Source organism: Colias croceus, chromosome Z (genome assembly GCF_905220415.1).
Source record: "Colias croceus chromosome Z, ilColCroc2.1".
NCBI lineage: Eukaryota > Metazoa > Arthropoda > Insecta > Lepidoptera > Pieridae > Colias > Colias croceus.
This window is the reverse complement of record NC_059568.1, coordinates 1,813,116-1,835,082: the sequence shown is the minus strand read 5'-3', so window position 1 is coordinate 1,835,082 and position 21,967 is coordinate 1,813,116. Positions and strand designations below refer to the sequence as shown.

At 33.6% G+C, this 21,967-nt stretch overlaps 1 protein-coding gene across 1 annotated transcript in view; it reads left to right on the top strand.

The window, feature by feature from the left end:
• The first annotated feature begins 3,672 nt into the window (after positions 1–3,672).
• LOC123705595 (probable citrate synthase 2, mitochondrial) overlaps positions 3,673–21,967 on the top strand; it is a 34,052-nt gene continuing 15,757 nt past the window's right edge. Inside the window, exons 1-4 of the mRNA XM_045654458.1 lie at positions 3,673–3,831; positions 20,039–20,200; positions 21,003–21,232; positions 21,683–21,839. Of these exons, the coding sequence (XP_045510414.1) occupies positions 3,787–3,831; positions 20,039–20,200; positions 21,003–21,232; positions 21,683–21,839 (594 nt within the window). The 5' untranslated portion in view covers positions 3,673–3,786. The remainder of the gene's footprint in view (positions 3,832–20,038; positions 20,201–21,002; positions 21,233–21,682; positions 21,840–21,967) is intronic.

The window sequence follows — 21,967 nt, the reverse complement described above, 5'->3', positions numbered from 1 at the left end:
CATGTACCTAAATAAACTTGCGCGAAAACTCTTCATTAAAATTGTTTCGGGTATCTTGTGATGAATACTTTTATAATCATTAAAAATACTTTTTTGTTTGTCTCTAGGCTGTATCTTATAAACCGTGATAGCTAAAAATTTTCACAAATGGTGTGTATTTCCGTTGCCGCTATAATAACAAATACTAAATACATATAAAATATAAATACCCATGGTACGAAACCCTTCGTGTGCGAGTCCGACTCGCATTTGGCCGGATGTTTTATTACAGAGATAGGCCAAAATCACGAAGTGTTTATTTGCTCGTTATTATCAACAGGGGCGGTAAAATAAAACTTTAGGGTAGTACCAGTAGGTACTAGGTAGTACTATTATATATTTTATGCTTTGGGATATAAAATATTATGACCTACACACCAAAACAAGTCGCTTATAACACAATGTCTATTTACAATGTGTAATGTTCCCAAACAACAAATTACCTACTATTTCCGAACTACGAATTTACAATCTGCAGTTAGATTCACACAGCACAATACGGAATGTGCATATAGGTATGTAGTTTATTATGAGATAGATTAGAACACTTTCTAATTTAAGGAATTAATTAAAGGAAATATAAAAATATCAATAATAAGTAATTACTCAATAATCTACATCAATACATATAATAAAATTCTAGAAAAGCGGTGTCTGTACAATGAAAATATGGAAAAAAAAATTAGCAGGTGTTATTACTAAATCGATCCCAAACCCAAAACTGTAGTTAAAAAAATTTTTGTCTGTTTGTCTGTATGTTCGTGCACGCTAATCTCAGAAACGGCTTATCCGATTTAGATGCGGTTTTCACTAATATATTGGAGTAATCTTCATTTAACATTTAGTGTTTATTTCATGTCAATCGGTTCGTAAACAAAAAAGTTATAACCATTTAAGTATTCACGGCGAACATTTGCTAAGGCATTCTATTTATTGTACACTGTACAGTGTACGATATAAGTTATCTGTTACAGTTATTCCTATAAATGTCCAGGTGATCATATCGAAAGTCCCCAAGGGTGGGGGGAGAGGGGTAAGCTGAAGTAGTAGGGGGGAAGGGGTCAAATTAGAATTATGTTTTTTCTAGGTAAATTTTATACATAAAATGTCCTTTAAATTATGTCGATTGTCGTATTATATTTTTAACTCCCGACGCAAAAAGATGGGTGATGAGTGTTTGACAACTATATGTGTATAATACATGTTTGTGCTACCGTAGCTCGCTAACAGGTAATCCGAATTTGATGCGGTTTTTTTTGTTAGGCAGCATATTTTCAGACGCTGGTTCTTAGATAAAGTGTACTTATCAAAATAGGTTCATCCATTTATTATATCTAGGTATATAGGGGTAAAAGTGAAATGAAAGTGAACGACCAAATGAAAGTAACAATAAGTCAAATTTTATCAAAATCGGTTCATCCATTTATTTGATATAGGTATAAAAGTGGTAATAAAAAAATGAATTTTGTCAAATATACTCAAGTGACATATCAAATGAAAGGGCATGACGTGTAAAGTATAATTAGACATATTTAATCAAAATCGGTTCATCCATTTATTATACCTATATATGGGTAAAAGTGGGAATGAAAAAAACGAATATTGTCAAATATGAAAGTGCATAACGGGTGAAGTACAGTTAGTTATATTTTTATCCAATTCGGTTAATCCATTTATTAGATTACAGCGGTAAAAGTGGAAATGAACAATAATCGAATGTGGTCAAATAATATACTCAAGCGGGGCATATGAAAGGGCAAAGTGTGAATTACAATTAGTCATATTTTATCGAAATCGGTTCATCCGTTTATTACATTTAGGGCACTTAAGGGGCGACAGTGGGTATAAATAAACCAAATGGAGCATCAAACGACAGGATATGACGTGTACAATGTACATATAGGTACAATTACGTATAGATATGGTTTACATCAAAATCGGTTCTGCCATTTACTAGGGGTGGAAAGGAAAGGGTTAAAAATCTGTGAAAGAAGAGGAGATATGGGAGCGAGAGGATAGCCACACCCTCGGTCTCGCTCACTTGAAAATATTACATGAAAATAAGAAACAGAAGTTTAAAAATTTAAAAATTAAAAAAAAAATCCCAAAGCAACGAAGATAAAGGAATAAATCATTTTTCAAACTTCCCGACGATCTTAAAAATTAAGTACCATTCTAAAAAAAAATATTTATAGAGGTACAAGCTTTCCGCCCGCGGCTTCGCCCGCTTTGTGCTTTAAACTATCCTATCTCTCAAGTTGGATCGAACTGCACATGGTGTGCGAATTTTATTATAATCGGTTAAGTGGTTTAGGAGTCCATAGAGGACAAACATTGTGACACGAGATTTATATATATTAAGATATATGATATTAAGTATATTATGATAATGTTGGCATGGCAGCCCCGACGACTTTGTTTTTTTTATAAATATTTAAAATGGTATTTATTTTTAAAGATCGTCGGGAAGTTTGTGAAATTATTTATTCCTTTTTCTATGCACTTTTCTTCGTTGCGTTGGGTTTTTTTTATTTAATTTTTATTGCACGGTCTAAACGGTTTAGTTACTACAGGCGTGAGACAGGAAAGATCTGATTTGGATTTGGTGCTGGATTTGATAAGAACTGAGTATCGATTAAGCTGATCAGTTGCTGCACGATACATTGTTAATAACATCCATACAAGGAAGGAAGAAATTTGCTCGCCTCCCCCCTGGAGCTTAAAAATAATATGACATAATGTAAAAGAAATACATAGAAAATTAATTAGGCATTTATTTTTTTTATTTTTTAGCACAGTTCGGTAATAAATTTTACTATCAGTTCTTTTAATTATTTATGGTAGTACGTGTTTACTCAATAATTAAGTTAATTAGTAACTACTATGCAGTCACTATTCCACGCGGACGAAGTCGCGGGCACAGAAAAAAATAGCCGGGCTAGTCCAGGCTAGTCCAAGTAGTCCAAGGGCTAGTCCCAGAGCAGGCACAGTTGACAGATATATACCTACGTATGTGCCTACGTACATATCTACATACCAAGTACATACAGTTAGGAAACTAAGCCCCTGCGATGAAATTATGACCATATATGTGTATCTCAATGCAATAAAGACTAGGTATGTCCTATAAACTTTCAAAATAAATATTTTTTGGTGCACTGTCTAGTTAATATATTATATCATATTACAATTATTATTATACTAGTTCGTCTTTGGTATGAACCTGTGATACGCCGTACGAACTAAATGTGGAAAAATTATGGATTCTGTATAGTCTGTGATTGCATGGTAATACGTTTGTGGGTAATTCACACTTTATATATCGAAATTATCAATTAGTCTAAAATATGGATGCTAAATTACTAATTATTGGAAACCATCTATTGTTAATAGCTATTAATAGAATAATATCTCTTTGACACTTTTGCATAGCATAAAAATGAAATAACCTAACCTAAATAACAGTCCACACTGGCGATTTACGCGCCGAGTTTACGGGACTCCTTTCGTGGCGCGTACTCTTTTCAATCTTAAACAATTTATTTTAGCGCCCTCTGTTTACACACCGAGATATCAATGTTCCGAGGTGAATGCCGGTCGGCGCGGCGCGGCGGTCGGCGGGCTGGGCAGGCCATCAGATAAGCGGCAAGTCAGCCAACTGCCAACCTTTACTCGCGAATGTGATCGATAGCGAGGTGTACGAGTACTTAGATTGTGCGTGCTGGTTAGCGTTCGGTGGGTTCAAATATGGCTCTGTTCAAGATTACCACTTCAAAATTAGTAGAAATACAGGTAACTAAATCTTTAATATTAGTGTAATTCTTTGCTATAAATATTTTCAATACTTTGGAACTAGTACATAACCTTTCAGTCACATTTTCGAATTTGAAGTTATGTAATAAGAATAAAACTATTTTAAGATTAAAGTGCACTAATTACTGTGCATTTTTCAGAACATCTCTTGTACTAAAAATAGAACGGGAATATTGGTATATTATTTGATTAATGATTTTAAGTACTTTATGCTCAGTCGCTGGAGGGAAAAAAACCGCCTTAACTGGGCATGACTGTGAATTATTTCTTGAATTCAGAAAATCATTCCAATTGTTTTACTATATTTCAGACTATTATGTAGTAATTATTTAATGGTTAAGTTATACCTACTCAGTATTTTTGAGGGCATTATTATAACCTAACAAATTTTTCAACTGTCTTAGTAATGATGAATAAAATCAGGATTCGTTACCGCATGTGCATTGGTTAACCTTATTGTACTAAATATTTTCAATGAAAACTGACTTTATTTTCTCAAAATAATATAGGTAGTAGGTACCTAGGTATATAGGTATGATTACATAAAAGTTTGTTATTAATACTTTTTTTTTCTTCGGTATAGGTAGGTAAACCAATTCCATTTATTTCATACCTAGTCAAAGTGACGCTTATCAAATGCTTTTGGAATCGAGGAGAAGGAAATCAATACATAAGAACTTACATAAGAATTGAAATTTTAAATTTTTGAATGTTATTATTTCATAAGAAAGCGTCTTTGTTAGGCTTTTTTTAGGATAGTTACTCAAAGAAATTTGGCATTATATAATACACAAATGATGGATTTTTTTAAGTGATTAGTTAGTAGATTAGTAGTTCTCCTATGTAAAAAACTAAAGTAGGTAGGTACCTACGCCAGCAGAGTGGCAAGAAAATAATACGAGAACATCGCAGTTCGCATAACCTTTATCCACGCCAAACATAAATATTTTCGACTTCGCCTAGGTACCTACCTACCTATATGATTTCTGGTAAATAGGAAGTACGTAACAAGTACCTACTCCATATCAAATCGTTAAAACCTAGGTACTCTTCGTTTTATTATTAAATACCTATAATGTATTTTAATTTATAATGACAATACGTTACCACTACTATAGAATTCCACCAAGAATTCCACAGTACTTAGCCATGTCAGCTGTTTCTTTTTAAATCATAGAACATCGTCATAGGCCATAGCATAGACTTATGCTTGTAGACTGTAGATACCTAGCATACCTAGGTATGTAAAATCACAAATGCAGAATGCATAGGTACAGTTGACCATAATTAACTTAAACGTACCGTGATTATAGAATATTGTGAATATTATTGAAATTAAACGTCATTATCGTCATTGTGGATTGTAGGTTTGCAGGTACTTACTTTTATGCAACCTTGACGTAAAAACGTATATGTAGTGAATACCTACGTACTTCCCGGTGAGGTTGAACAGAAGTTGTCGATGAACAGTAACCTCCGTATTTAACATCGTACCTAGGTACCTAGGTACCTAGTAAAAAACTTACAACATGTAGGATTTTCAACTGCAACCAATGCAGCTTTGGTTGGACGAAGAGGAATTTGATAGGTAGCCTACCTAGTTGAATTGTTATGAATATTATGATTGACGGGTAAAAATAGCAAATTCCAAAGTTATCGTAATTCTTAAAAATTCACCTTAAAATCAAAGTGTGTCGAGCAATCAGGCGACATGATAAGGCCGTCTGCGTGATAATCTTCTGAACAATCACGTGAAATGCTTTTGTACACTTATGTAACTTGCAACAAAATTCGGGCCTTAACGCGAGGTATTTCAACGCGAGGCAAGATTTTAGGATGTGAAGTGTGGGGGGCCGTTCGCGTGACTCGCGCTCCTCGCGTCGTTTGTTTTTCGTAACGTGCGCTATGCCACAGTGTAAAATATATCAAAAGTAAATTGTGATCAATTTTTATTATGTAAGCAATGTAAAAGTGTTTGTGTCAGATTGTAAATATAAAAGTAAATAAAGTAAGCATTTACAACTTTATAAACTGAGATAAGTAGGTACTAGGAATTTATTAATTAGCACAACATAATTATGGAAGTACTTGGTGTAACTAATAAATATTACTTGCTGCTACCAGTAGAAGCTTAGAGTATTATAATATTAGAATAGTATAGAGCGCGTGTATTGCACAAATTGCTTAGTGCGCATCGAAGGCAGATGAGCTATAGATACTATATAAATGTGTGTGTGACAAATAGGGATGGGTAGGTATCAATTGCGTGTTGAGCTATCGATAAGTTATGTAAATAAATATGTAACATAAGAAAATATATTGTTCAATATGTTATTAAAGGAGAAATGTATGAAGAAAGTATAAATATATGTAATTTTAAATAATAATGTAAAGTCTTCTATTAATTATAAGTAGTTTAAAAAAAATGTATAATTGAAATATCTGAAAAAACGTGTGGACTTCTTAACTATTAAAATTAAGAAAATAAAAGATCCGGTTTAGTACTATTTTTTAATAATAAATCAAATAATAATAGTATTTAATGTTAAATAAAAATAAGAATTAATTAATAATTTAAAATGAAATAATAAACAATATAAATATATATCAATTCTATACCTACCAAAACCTTCAAAAATCAATTTAGCGGTTATAATATAATATCGTAACATTACATACTTTACATTTACACTATAATACATTCGCATTCATAATATTAGAAAGTGTATGATACAAAACACAACACAAAATTATTTTTAATATATTTTTAAAAGAGTTTTAATATTAAAGTCAAATATTAATATGTTAAAATATAGTTTTTCTTGTAAACTATCGAGTACAGCGTTGGTCAAGTCACATCACTACGATCACGTGGCGGCAGTAAGGTGTGCGAAGGGTGCGCGAGCGAGCCTGCGCGTGTCCGCCTCCCCTTGTATTTATTATCTAATATCTATTTATTTAATCAGGCATAGTATGGTGCTGAAACGAGACATAGAAGGAGCGTAAATAAACAGAATGGAAGCAACCTTATAACTCAATAAATAAAGTATATTTTTAAATGTAGTTCCGTTTATAGTAAAAGCCGCTTTGCGTGTTTTATTGTTTCGTCTTTCACATTCGTTACAAAAATTGTCCGTATTTATGCAAAATGGAACCACTCGACAAATTTGCTTTTTTCCGTTTCTTGAAGAATACTCATTTAAAAGTGGTCTAAATTCTTATACAAACAAGAACCACATGAATTTTACCTTGGAAACAAGGTATACTAAAAGCAGAAAGGAACCACCAGCAACAACGAATAATACATATGAAGCAAAACCGAACCACAGCACCACGGGACTGCTTTGTTCAAACAAATAAACGATATTACTATCATGTCATTATATACAAAACAGATCCGCAGATACTTGGTACCATTATACATTACACATATTTCTATTAATAACAATTATTTTTAATACACAAAATGGAACCAGGTTTCTGTGGTATGGTTATGCGTAAAATAAATTCATAATTTAATTGTAATTTTTTATTGCAAAATAAAACCACAAGCATTCGGTTCTATCATGCATAAATAAATATTGTAAATCATCCTGAAACCCATCATCGCTATACGGTACCAAATGCCTTGACTTGTGCACAATGCAGAATGCTTCTCATCTTTAAGCAACGTATTTCATTACGTCTAAATAGCTCAAAGTGCAAAACTCCAATTTTTAAAGTAAAACGTCGAACATCTGTCAATATAGGTGACATTCAGCGAAGTATTTCGAATACGTGACGGCCGTTTTTTTTCTCCGCGAAGTAAGTTCTATTGTTTTTGTTAATTACCTTTAAAATTAAATGTGAAAATGTATAGTAATAAATAAATAAGGAAGCAATTGGAAAGAAAAGCATTGGAGACTAATACCGAAGATAATAATGAAGATACAACGGGTAAGTACTTAGTTTTATTTAATGCATTTAAGTACTTATTGAATCTATGAGATGCAGGTATGTACGCTTTATCCACTTTTGATTCATTCCCGATTGTGGAGTGATTTTAAAAAGATAGTTCATTAATTAGTAGGTAAGTACAAGAGGAATCCTGTGTGGATTTACGTATTTTAACGACACTGTTGTTGTTCACGAAGGCGAGTCAAATTATTAAGAGTCATTTTGTTACGATTCATCTGTCATTGTGAGATGAAACTACTAAACCCTGTTTTAAAAACAACTGTCGATGATCTAGATTCAGTACAGTACATTCAGCGCATATAATAATTTGTTTGATTTTTTAAAGTCGCGCTGCCACTGTTTTGACCGAAACAAGGCCCTAGCCCGCGAAATTGAAAATTTTAACAAGTTTATTTAATTTTTTTTTAGGTTTGGTCACTGTTGCGTGTGATTTTTAGGGTTGCGTACCCAAAAGGTAAAACGAGACCCTATTACTAAGACTCCGCTGTCCGTCTGTCTGTCTGTCCCTCTGTCTCATGAACTGTGATAGTTAGACAGTCGAAATTTTCACAGATGATGTATTTCTGATTCCGCTGTAACAACAAATACTAAAAAACAGAATAAAATAAATATTTAAGAGGCTCCCATACAATAAACAGTGATTTTTTTGCCGTTTTTATAGATAATGGTACGGAACTCTTCGTTGCGCGAGTCCGACTCGCACTTAGCCAGTTTTTTGTACATGGCGCATGTACCTACAACATACTTAGCCGTCTAGTAGGGACACGGCTTTATAAGAACTAATTATATTTTGCTGTCGCCATATATCTACGTATAAAAGCCACGCGGCTTTATTGTTTTGATTTAAAGCTTTTTCTTTTTATTACAGAAGATAACGAAGAACCAGAAGATACGTCGATGCCTCTGGAGAAGCTTTCATCACCTTCAAGCGATATTCAGGCCATATTACATCTCATTCCACAATATGCACCGAGTTTTTATAACAATCTTATTAGTGATGATGCAATAGAAGACCACATAGATGGACTAGACACGGTGGATTTCGAAATCCAATTTGATGATAACGTCGAATAAACGTCCTCTATATGTATTATTTTATATATCTTTTTAATAAAAGCTTTATTACGATATTATAAATACATAGTTTCATTTATATCATTAAATCCCTGGGTTGTGGTTCTTTTTTGTATAAGAGAAAACCTATCAATTGATAAATGTTAAAAGGAACCACATGCACATTTTCTTAATTATCTAGAAAGTTTTAGAGTATTCAGAACAAATTTATATACACATACTTAAATAAGTAATTTATCAATGAATTTAAATAAAATAAATATTAATTTTACTTCATCTAACAGAGCTGCAAATGTTTTTGTAAATCCTTTGATATCTCAGAAGTGCATGTTTGCTGGTTGGTTCCTTTTTGCTTAAATACGGACAATTGTGATCGAGTAACGTCTACTGCACTCTTCCTAGTTTATAATGTCAACTAAAAAAAATGAGACACGAAAAAAATCTCAATCGTCACCTAGGAACGTATAACGTAGAACCTATAATCCCATATATCTAATAATTACGGTTTCTGTATTCGAGGCATATATTTTATGGAACATATACCCCGCCAATAAGGAACTTTTACTGTAGTGATTAATAATTATTATAAGTCAATAATCATTATTATTTGACTATTATCATTTATTTTTTAACTAATAATCATTATTGTTTTTTTCCTTAAAATAAACAACTGTAATTAATAATAATACCCCAAAATTATGCAAATAATACACCAATTACGTAATAATAATCCATACTAATATTATAAATGCGAACGTAACTCTGTCTGTCTGTCTGTTACTCAATCACGCCTAAACTACTGAACCAATTTGCATGAAATTTGGTATAGAGATATTTTGATACCCGAAAAAGGGCATAGGCTACCTTTTATTGCGAAATATGTACCACGGGCGAAGCCGGGGACGGACCACTAGTATTATATATATAAAACAAATTATTATAAACTAAACTCTTATTTCACAGTAACGCAGCTTTTATCGTTTTGAAATAAAAGCATACGAGGTGAAACTTTATGACCAACTGATATTTTTATTCTGTGTCATCAAGTAACTACGTTTTTATCATATTACTCAATTTACATACCGTTTCTTATAGTTTACTCTTTTTTTTGATACTGACACTGCTTTCTTCAGAATTTTGTTTGTTTTGTTACCCATTTTCAATAATTTATCGTTACTCAAAACGTAAAATCGAGCGGAGATAATTTGACACAGGTCCTACGTTAGCAAGCGCCTGATCAGGACTGGCGGGGTAGCGGGCAGCGCGGTTTGTAAAGAAAACGCTGGGCAACGTTAAGTTCTGAGATATAATATGTATTTAATAATTACAGGGCTTCAGTAGAAAACCAAAATTTAGCACGTTTTCTGCAGTACATCAAAATACATATCCTTATATAAAAATTATTTCCAAAATCAGAAATTTCATTAATAAATAATTCGTTTTCGATCTTTATTTTAGCCTATTTTTATGATTTTATATGATCGACCAAAATACACGTGGTTGTGTAACAAATTAGCACACTTTTTAGGAAATATCTTGAAGTGTATTGATTATTTTTTCTAGAAGCGTCATATAATTGCAAATACATGAAAAATTTGATCTTGCAAACCAATTTTACTCCGCTTCGCTGAAAGGACTCCCCTTAACGGTACACAGCATGTCTTATGCCGTTACTTTTTAAAAGGCCTTAAGGTTCTTGTGGTTTTTGGACGTGTAAGAAATATGAATCGACCTTTATTGAAAGCATACGAGTAATGTAGAATGAGTTGTTTTCTGTTCCTGTTTATTAGCGTATTCATTTCTATTCCATTAAAGATGATGTCTTTCATTAATTAAAAGTTACGTTCTACCAAATCTACGCCGATAGCATAATGTCACCATGAAATTGAATTCATAATTGAATTGTTTTATTGTTTCTGTGCTGTTGCATCCGAGTATTATCTATCAAACGAGTATCGATATAATATCACAGTCCTTATCGAATAAGCGCATGAATTTATCTAAAGCCCGTCAAAGTTCACGACATTCACGTCCTCTGTGTCCCTTTTGAGATAAAGTCTTCAAGATATTCTAGATCTAGATTATTATGTAGGCACAGGCATCGTTATTTATAAAGTTCATATAAAAAAAGGAAACTTTTATATTATGAACTAGCGGTCTTCCCCGGCTTCACCCGTGGTACATATTCACGTTTTCTCTACATAAGAACCATCCTCGTACTTCAAGGAATATAATAAAAAAAAAATTAAAGAAATCGGTTCAGCTGTTCTAAAGTTATGCGCTTACCAACACATTTTGGAATTCATTTTTATATTATAGACTAGCGGTGCGCCCCGGCTTCACCCGTGGTACATATTCACGTTTTCTCTACATAAGAACCATCCTCGTACTTCAAGGAATATAATAAAAAAAGAATTAAAGAAATCGGTTCAGCTGTTCTAAAGTTATGCGCTTACCAACACATTTTGGAATTCATTTTTATATTATAGACTAGCGGTGCGCCCCGGCTTCGCCCGTGGTACATATTCACGTTTTCTCTACATAAGCACCATCCTCGTACTTCAAGGAATATAAAAAAAAAGTATTAAAGAAATCGGTTCAGCTGTTCTAAAGTTATGCGCTTACCAACACATTTTGGGATTCATTTTTATATTATAGATGAACATTAATAAAGCTTTGTGCAAGGAAGGTCAATGTCGTCCCTAGGGGCTAGGAGACAAGTTCAACTCCAGATCCAGAAATGTCTCTATCTTGTATCCAACACGAAAATAATTACGTCAATCGGTAATCGTAGGTACAACAAACTCAAAAAAATACTTGAATTGTGAATATTTGTTTTGGGAACGTCGGTTAAAAATTTAAGCTAGTACCTAGGTAGTAGATAGTTTCTAAACATTATGATACAGTCCCAAGCATTGATCTTGAAACAAAATAAACAACGTTTGTATACCACGGACTATTCTATAAATATATTTGGATCAAGAATGTTTCTGAATAGGTGGGAATATGTTTTATATCGTTAGGATAAAACTGGTCTTAAAACCTTTTATAAGATAAGTAGTGGAAATTATAGAACAGTCGTTTTAGACCACCATCTTATTTCAAGCATGGATTAGTATAGGCGTGTATCGGTTATCAATAGATCCAAGGTGTTATCAAGGAACCCTAAAATGTTTTTTTCTCGCGAAAATATGTTTTTCAATAATAAACAATACGATACTAAAAAAAGTCGGTGAAATAATTATCCATACTTAATATTATAAATGCGAAAGTAACTCTGTCTGTCTGTCTGTTACTCAATCACGCCTAAACTACCGAACCAATTTGCATGAAATTTGGTATGGAGATATTTTGATTTTTGATACCCGAGAAAGCACATAGGCTACCTTTTATTGCGAAATATGTATCACGGGCGAAGCCGGGGCGGACCCCTAGTTAAAAATAATTATTAAAAACTTTCCTTTTTTTCATTGACGTATGCTTTTCAGACTGTAGCGGTAAGTTTTTATCATTTATGTATCAGTATCTATATATCTATATAAACATTTGTATCAACATGAATGTTCACCGCATTGCATTGCGATAAACCAAAGACATACCTATATTATTTAATTTACGCGATAAAACATTTACGCCACATTTATAACATTGTTACCACACATTTTATACATAGGTACCTACATATATAGATTTTGATGAAACATTTTTGTTATAGCTTTTAGTCGAAATTATTTTGAAGAATTTAATTTGAATTTAAAACATATAAAGTTGTTTCATTGCGATTCCGTGACTAGCTCAACCGGCAGATTGAATATTAAGCTATTGCATAGCTTCTATCGCGGGCCTTGAGCGCGGGGACCGAATCGAGAAATTCCGTAACGAAAAAACCTCACGCTCCCCACTCCGACGGGCGGAGGTGTGGCTTGAAGGCATAGCATGCAATAGCTTTACCGCGGCATTCCCCGAGTGCCGTTATTTTTTCTAAATAAAAATATAAAATTTAAGCACTAATCAGTAATCATCCATAAAGCAATATTTTGGATATAATTGAACATATATCAATCTCCTACTAAAATGTAATTTCGGATTATGTGTTACAAGCTAAGGTTACAATTATCAATTTGTTTTTACATGGTCATGACCAGCGAGACAGGATAAGAGTTACGTATTACGCGCAATTGTGTACATTTTATGTAAAGAACAATCGCCCATTATGTAAATGGAGCGAAATTATTTCATTACCAGTTATTTTGAATAAAATAAATCTATATCTCATTCTATGTTAATATGATTGTGTGGATCATTCTAGAAAATCGCTATCTTCGCTTCGGCGAATCTAATAATATCTATGTCAAAATCAGGGATTTTTGTTGATCGATTGATATAACATTTGGCAACAACACATTTAATATTTATTGTAACTCCTTGAATATGTATATCAAGTAAACTCAAACAAACTCAAACATTCATTTATTCAATTAGACTACTATTTAGTAGCACTTTCGAATCGTCATTACATAATTATTTTTAACATTTACCGCCGATTCGGAAAGCAGTATCTATGGAGAAGAATCGGCAAGAAACTCCATAGTTGCTCTTTTAACATCATGTCAATATTACATAATATGTAACTTATATCTAACTACATAATATATCATAATATGCCAAAGAACTGACCTGTGGTTTTATATAGTATGCAATAGTTGTCCCTAGGGACATATTATTCTGAATATCTAGGGATTATGTATTATAATTAACTAGAATCTTCGATATGAGAACTTCTTTTATAATGACGAATGTTTAAAAACATTCAACGCTTAAAATTTGAACAACTTTTTAATAGGATACTTTGTGAAACACATGTTTTATCAAGTATATATTATTTCAAATGTAATGTCCTGATAATGTAGCCAACGTATCACTTGATTCTTGTAAAAGTAAAACATATTAATTATAAGGTAGCAGTATATATGCATCCATATTACCTACTAATATCATAAAGCTGAATATTTTGATTGAATGCGCTAATCTCAGGAACTAGGCGTCCGATTTTAAAGATTATTTCAATGTTTGATAGCCCAATTATCCAGAAAGGCTATATGCTATAATTATATGATCACCCTTAAAGACCAATAATTATCGTGGAGCCATGGGGGTAAAACAGCGAGAGCACAGCTAGTCTACATCACTCTACACTAATATTATATAGAGGAAAACTTTGTTTGTCTGTTTGATTGTAATGAATAGGCTCATAAACTACTGGACCGATTTTAAAAATTATTTCACCATTCGCAAGCTACATTATCCACGAGTAATATAGGCTAGGTTTTATCCCGGAAATCCCATGGGAACGGGAACTATGCGGGTTTTTCTTTGAAAACGCGGGCGCCGCAGGCGGAAAGCTAGTTTTTTATAATATAACGGCAGACGTGCGTGTGTTGTCTGTAGAACACTGGATAGTGGATAGTGTTCGCTGTATTACACAGTATTGCGTAACTACGTGCCCCGACCAAGGTTATTCTCGCTTCAATGCTACCAATATTTTGGCGCCTGATTTTGTCGTGCTGACGTCGATATTCATTCGTGTTTGTGAGCCCATTCTTTCTAGCGTTTTATTTGAAATAATGTTACGAGGAAGAAGCCAATTCTATATTGGTTTTTGTTTTACTTTTGTTTTGGTTATGCCCAATAATACCATCGTTTAAGTAACTTCATTACTGTAATTTAATTCATTTTTTTCTTGGATAATCATTCGAGAACATACTGGAATATTTGTATATTTAATAATGCCCGAGACATTTGCCAGTGTCGGAACAAAAGCGAAAATCTGCAAAACAAATGAAGCCAACAAACCGTTTACAAATTAGATTTTGAGGTGGCTTCCTCTGCTCTAGATTTTAGCAAATTAAAAAGAATGATAAAATATACCTAAGTAAAATACGGTAAAGCAAAATAAAATTGGAATAATTTTTTGGAGTTTGCAATCCATAATAGGTAATTAATGGAAAATGATTTGCGAGTAGAAAACGGTACAGAAACTTTGCTATCTTTCAGTATTGCAGCCTGCAGGCATGTTTTACAGTATATAGTCGATATATAAAAGCTGTCCTATTCAGAAATATATTACTCTTAGATAAAGCAAAAGATATGAAAGGTTGAAAGAATTCATTTCATTTTTTACAGACCCATTTTCGATGTACATTGCGCTTGCGCTATGGCCTGTTTTACTTTTCCCCGTTTCTATAGGCTGTATCATTTCACCTACCTACTTATAAATAATTGGCACTTAAGATTGACCTATTTATAGAAATCCGCTTGAAATTCTAGATGTAATATTACCTGATTTGAGATCGTGATCTGAAAAAAATCTGTAGTATGAAAAAAATATTTTCTATGTTTTTTTAAATTTTAATGTTAAGTTCTCTTCTTACCTAGGTATAGTTTAAATAACTGAAAAATAACATTTGTTTTTTAAAGAGGTGGGAGGACCTATGTTATTTAAAAGCACAGAATAGATATAAATAGTAGATACAGGTAAAAGTTAAAACTCATAACGAAACACAATCAAAACGAAAACGATTTGGTGATCTTTCTTCTAGAATATTCTAGATCAGAATTTGCAGAACAGCATATAATTTAAACATTCAATTATTACATTTTTTCCCAAATAATACTAGATTCGGATAAGAATAATACTCCTTAGTCCTTATAATGTGTTCGTGTCCCTAAGATATTGACTGTAAAGTGTAAACGTATGGTAATCGGGTTTATTCAACTTCGTCACAACTCACATTGTATATGTAGGTGATAAGGTTTTTACGGTACATGATTCTAAATGTCGCTGAATAGAAATTATTTATACAGTTTAAAAAAAAACTTAATACTTTTACTCCTCGACTTTTGTATTGTCGTATTTTGTGTATTTTTGGGTCAATTAAAAATTTATTCTTCATAAGACTTCATTTGTATAATTGTTCATCGAAAAAACTTAATAAAATATTATTTATAGAAACGTTTTCTTACACAGCGTTTTGTATACAAATGATTTTACTTTTTCTCTGCATTTTTTGTAATGTTTTTATATTCAACTTATCAAATATCTCTCGAATAATCGAATTAGTTGTTATAACACGAAGAAGCAAGACTCTATTATATAATAATATAATATTATCTCAGCGGGCATGCGCCATAAGCACCTCTCCTTAGCAGGTTGATGGCAGTACCTAGGCCAGGTTTCCCCGGGGCCCGAATTGACCTACAAATGAGGAACGTGAGAAGTATTAATTTTCTGACAGAAAAAAAAACTAATAATTTGGGTGTATGTTATTTTCTTTATTATAACTAGATAATAGATAATAATATATTATAAACCGTAGATCTGATTCAAATTCAATGTTCTGTTTTGATGTACATAATATTTTCATTCCATCGTTTTAAATGTACCTAACTACCTATCAATTTGAAAATGTTACAAAAGAAAATAAAAATAATCTGAAGGCAATAAAATGATTGAATTAGTTTTCTTAATCATTTGTACTTTAAACTGCAATTATCAATGGCTTAATGCATGTTTAATTAAAAGGTCTATCAATCCTCCATTTAGCCAATTAAAATTGTATTTGTAATCAATTTTAAATAGATTCATTTGTTTAACATACGAGCTAACTAGAACAGGTACGTGTTCTTAATTATTTGATAATGACTAAGTACCTACTTTATGTATGACTTTAGAATAAGAATATTTACAACGATTAAATGTTTCAATGTCTTTTCATTATTGTGACCATATTGTGACACATTTTTCATAGCCGTAAATATCGATCTAATAAACGGACGCGACGTCGCAAAGTACCTACCTGTTCATTTTCTCAGAAAATTGTCTCGTAATTATTCAGTAATCTGTGTAGCCTTGTTGAAAATACTCTTACACAAGTTACAGCAGAGCTTCTTCACGACATCCATTCACACTAACCGTCTAAATGAAAAGTCTAGAAACCTTACAAGTTACAACGCAAGTATCATATTACAATAACTGGCGTGCAATTTGAGGAATCTGTCAGCAATAGTTGCGGACGGATGCGGACACAGCTAATCAATTACAGGCGCGTCGAGTAAGTCATTGTGTTCCAACAATGTCAATTGTTTAAACTCTGCTCCTTTGACCCGGCTGCTGATCGTTTATCGCCTTCGGTAATAGGTTATGCGAGATTGTGGCCGTGTTTTGTTTCATTGCTGCAGGTAGATGTTTGTTATGTGGATCTTTTAATTGAATCTTCTATAGGCGCATTGAAAGTAAAATTTCGAGGTCGCGTCATAGCGATACCGTCACGTCATCGTAGGCGACGATTTTGGTATCTTTTAATAATAATTTGCCACGTGTGCACACACGCTCATTTTTTTCGTACTATAGGAAACGCTTAGCCGAGATCTTGTTTTGTTAGCGTAGATGAGGTCTTAGATAGAGCGTGAATCTTTAGGTACCTGTTCACTCTTCTCAGGAAGTGTAGTTATTAGTTATGTTATAATTTTGTCTTGGATATACGTCTGCGTTTTACCGCAGTTGAAGCGACACGGATAAAATGCAGTTAAATTACAAACAATACGGTAACTGCACGCTAAACCTCGACCTGTTTAAATAATAAATAGTACTTAGGTACTTAATGTTTAGTGAAGAAGGTAGTGCTTTTGATGAGTTTTTTTTCCTGTAAATAAAATAAAATAAAGGTTAAAAATACTTAAGTGAGTTAAGTTTTAGCTATAAAGTGTATCCTCTACTTAACAACACAGTTGACAGATATATACTACGTACATTAACAATTTACGAACATTATGCCCTTGTACTCTTGCAGTGAAGTATTTTTCCTCAATACAAAATTGATTTCAAGGAAACAAGCAAAGGTTGAAACCTAAACGATGGATTATCCAAATAAAAATTTCCTTCGATTGTACTTTGGCCTCATAACCTAATAAGTTGTATGTTGTATTTTTCATCCGGTATTATCTAAGTTGACCGCCTTGAACAAACCGGTGTTGCTCTAGGCCAGTGCCTTTGTTACTACGATGTGTCATTACCCGGTCCTCATTGATCATATGAAACTATATCTATATAATACTAGCCTTCCGCCCGCGGCTTCACTCGCGCAGTCAAAGAAATACCCGTATAGTTCCCGTCCCCGTGGGATTTCCGGGATAAAACCTATCCTATGGCCTTTCTCGGGTATCAAAATATCTCTATACCAAATTTCATGCAAATTGGTTCAGTAGTTAAGGCGTGATTGAGTAACAGACAGACAGAGTTACTTTCGCATTTATAACGTATATGGATTATATAGCTGGAGATTTTGTTTGCTTGAAACGCGCTAATTTCAGGACTCATGAGTGTGACTAGAAAAATCATTTCACTGTTAGATAATCCAGCTGTAGGCAGTAGGCTATAATATAACGTCACGTTAAGACCGGTAGGAACGCAGCAGTCCGGGTACATCCATGGGCCACAGCTAATCTATATATACATACTAGCTTATCGCCCGCGGCTTCGCCCGCTTTCTCTAAAACGATTTGAGATTTAAACTATCCTATCTCTCAAGTTGGATCGAACTTCACGTGGTGTGCGAATTTTATTATAATTTATAATCGGTTATGTGGTTTCGGAGTCCATTGAGGACAAACATTGTGACATGAGATTTATATATATTAAGATAATAAATCTGTAGAAGGGTCAATTCTGTACATTGAAAATATTGAAAAAATAAATAGCAGGGATGTGGGTGTGGGGGTGTTACTGGATCGATTCCAAACCCAAATATGTGATTAAAAAAAATTGTCTGTCTATCTGTCTGTATGTGAAGACATCACGTGAAAACTAACGGTTCGATTTCGATGAAACTTGGTATAATTATAACTTACTAGCGGTCCGCCCCGGCTTCGCCCGTGGTACATTTTTACGTTTTCTCTCCATAAGAACCATCCTCGTACTTCAAGAAATGTAATAAAAAAAGAATTAACGAAATCGGTTCAGTTGTTCTCGAGTTATGCGCTTACCAACACATTTTGCGATTCATTTTTATATTATAGATTATCCTGGGCGTAAAATAGGATACTTTTTATCCTCTAAAAATACGTAGAAAAGAAATTAATCTTAATTTTTCAGTTTTATCCATAGACGTTCTGTAGAACCGCGAACACACGTTGCGTATTATTATAGGCCTAGCCGTATTTGGTCCAATAGATATTTATAAGATGTCATTGTCAGAGTTACTCAAAATGGAGAAATAAACCATCCACGCGAAGACCGACATCCGCGCGGACGGAGTCGCGGGCGGAAGCTAGTTAATAATATTATGAAATTATAAAAGATAATCGTATGTATGTAACATCCATGTCATTGCTTTGAACTTGAAACAAAATTTACCTGTTTTTGGATTCAGTTGTGATAACATATGGTTATTGGCTACGTAAATATTGGTATTCACATACAGAAATAATCCGCAATTAGAGGAAGTATAAACATTGTGTATGTACAATTATAACGACTCATTGTGTATGTTATTCTACCCTACATAGATAGTGACCGAGAAACGTGTAAATTATAATAGTAGTTGTTTCCGATTTATACTAGGTAGTTAGTGACCACGAGGTACAACTTAAGATTTTATTAGGATTATTACATTAGGATTAGTGTTTAAACTTTTCTAATTACACAATATATATTTTTTTATTACTTTGTATGTGATAATAAACATAGGTTCTTTTCCAGAGTATGGTTTTCAGAAATTATATTATTTTCATTGTACTCAATAGAACGACTAAGTACTTTATTTTCCGTAAGGAAAATCCGACTAATTTCAAAGTATGTACACATAAATATTATTTCTAGTCTTCGAGATTTCTCGTTATTTTCATTTCATTTATTTATAATATGTATTCGTATTGATTATCCTTAAATATGGCAAAAGTTTATCATCCTGGTATAAAAATTGGGAAAATAGACATCCGTATACTATCTGCATACTACAGTTCTATAGAAGTGCCCAAGGTATCAGCTTGGAACCAGACATTCTTTTACTATGTTTGCATACTACTGTACTATTGTCCATTGTCCATGGTGTCAGTTTGGAACATTCCAACACATAATATGTTTTCTTTTGTCTTATAGAAAATATGCCCAACGGCAACGATTCTGCTCCGCAACTTGAGTGCGGAGAACACGAACCTGAAGAGCGTTCTTCAAGATAAGATTCCCAAGGAACAAGAGAAGATCCGCGAATTCCGCAAGAAACATGGCGCCACCAAAGTTGGAGAGGTCACCGTTGACATGGTGAGTGATCAGTCCTTAAGTCTGTAGTCTTTAAAAAAATACATGTTATAAAAATTTGCTATAAAGGTAAACTTTATAGCATCGTCCAGTTCGGAAAGTTCTTAGGTTTTGTTTTCATTTATGGGAGATACATTTCCTTTTATATAGTCAATTCAGCCCTAGTGTAGCGTTTATTTATTTAACATTTGCGGGGGTTGAATGTGTATAATGTATATGTATACGTATATATTATGTTGTCACCAATGTTTATAAATACTACCTTTGCATATGAGAATTCTAGTAGGCAAAAATGAAATATAAGCAAAGTCAACGATTCAGTTCTTTGAAGTTGATCATAAAAAAATATTTACTAAACTCCGAGGTATCGCATTTCGAGCTGTAATATTGTCAATTGAATTAACATCTATGGAAGGTTATACTTTTTACATTTAAATGTAGGTAGGTATATTAATATTAAGTTGTAAATTGAAAGGCAAATATGAAGATAATGGTTATTATTTGGAGATTGTTGAACCGCCAATAACCTGTCGTAGAGTGTATTCGTATAATTATAACAATAAGTAATTTGAGGGTTCATTGTATCGTACAGATGAAGATTATGTTTCGAGTTCCTTCGGTCTCACGATAGATTTTCAGGGGAAAAACATTATCCCTTTTACAGGACTTATCTTGGAATCACATTTGAATAACTTTTAGGGATAGAGGAGTATTACAAAGGATATCATAAAGTCCATTTTAAATTATCATTATTTTCCTTCCTATTATATCCGTGCAATGCAATGACAATAACACCCGGTCCCAGATGTACGGTGGCATGCGCGGTATCAAAGGTCTGATCTGTGAGACCTCCGTGCTGGACGCGGACGAGGGTATCCGTTTCCGCGGGCTCTCGATCCCGGAGTGCCAAAAGGCGCTGCCCAAGGCTAAGGGCGGGGAAGAGCCGCTGCCTGAGGGGCTTTTCTGGCTGCTGATGACTGGCGAAGTGCCCACCGACGCACAAGTGCAGGCCATTTCTAAGGAATGGGCTCAGAGGTAGGTAATGACGACTATGTGAAATTATTTTAGTGTAATGCATATTTGGAAGTCATCTAGCCATCTAGAAAGATGTATCGGCTCAAAGCTGATTATTATTTAAGGACAGATGAAATGAGACTTGAATTCGTGAACCACGATAGATAGACGGAAGCAATTTTTAGAAAATGTTTATTTTTGATGCCTCTATAACAACAAATAATTTAGTCAAGGTTAAGCTACGGTTAGCACGGCCATCAATTGGATGCGTGACCAACTTTTTACAGTTGCTCTTGTATGGTATCCTTCTAGTCCGACTCACATTAGACCGATTTTGTTTACTTATGAGTTATTTATAATGTTTGTACCGGAGTTGCTCTTTCGCGAATACCATACATACTGTATCCTCAATGTCGTGAGTTCGACTCATATTAGATATTTTTTTTATTTATAATTCGTGTTGGTGCGCAGAGCCGAGCTGCCCGCGCACGTGGTGACGATGCTGAACAACATGCCGAGCAAGCTGCACCCGATGTCGCAGTTCTCGGCCGCCGTGACCGCGCTCAACAGCGAGTCCAAGTTCGCGCAGGCGTACGCGGAGGGCGTGCACAAGTCTAAGTACTGGGAGGTGGGTCACACTCGATTTTTAGAAAAAAAATGAAAATCATTCCTCTAATATTTCGTCATAGCAACTTCACAAAGAAGGGGCTCACAGAGAACTAAAAAATAATGTTACCGCCATTTTCCAGGACTTAG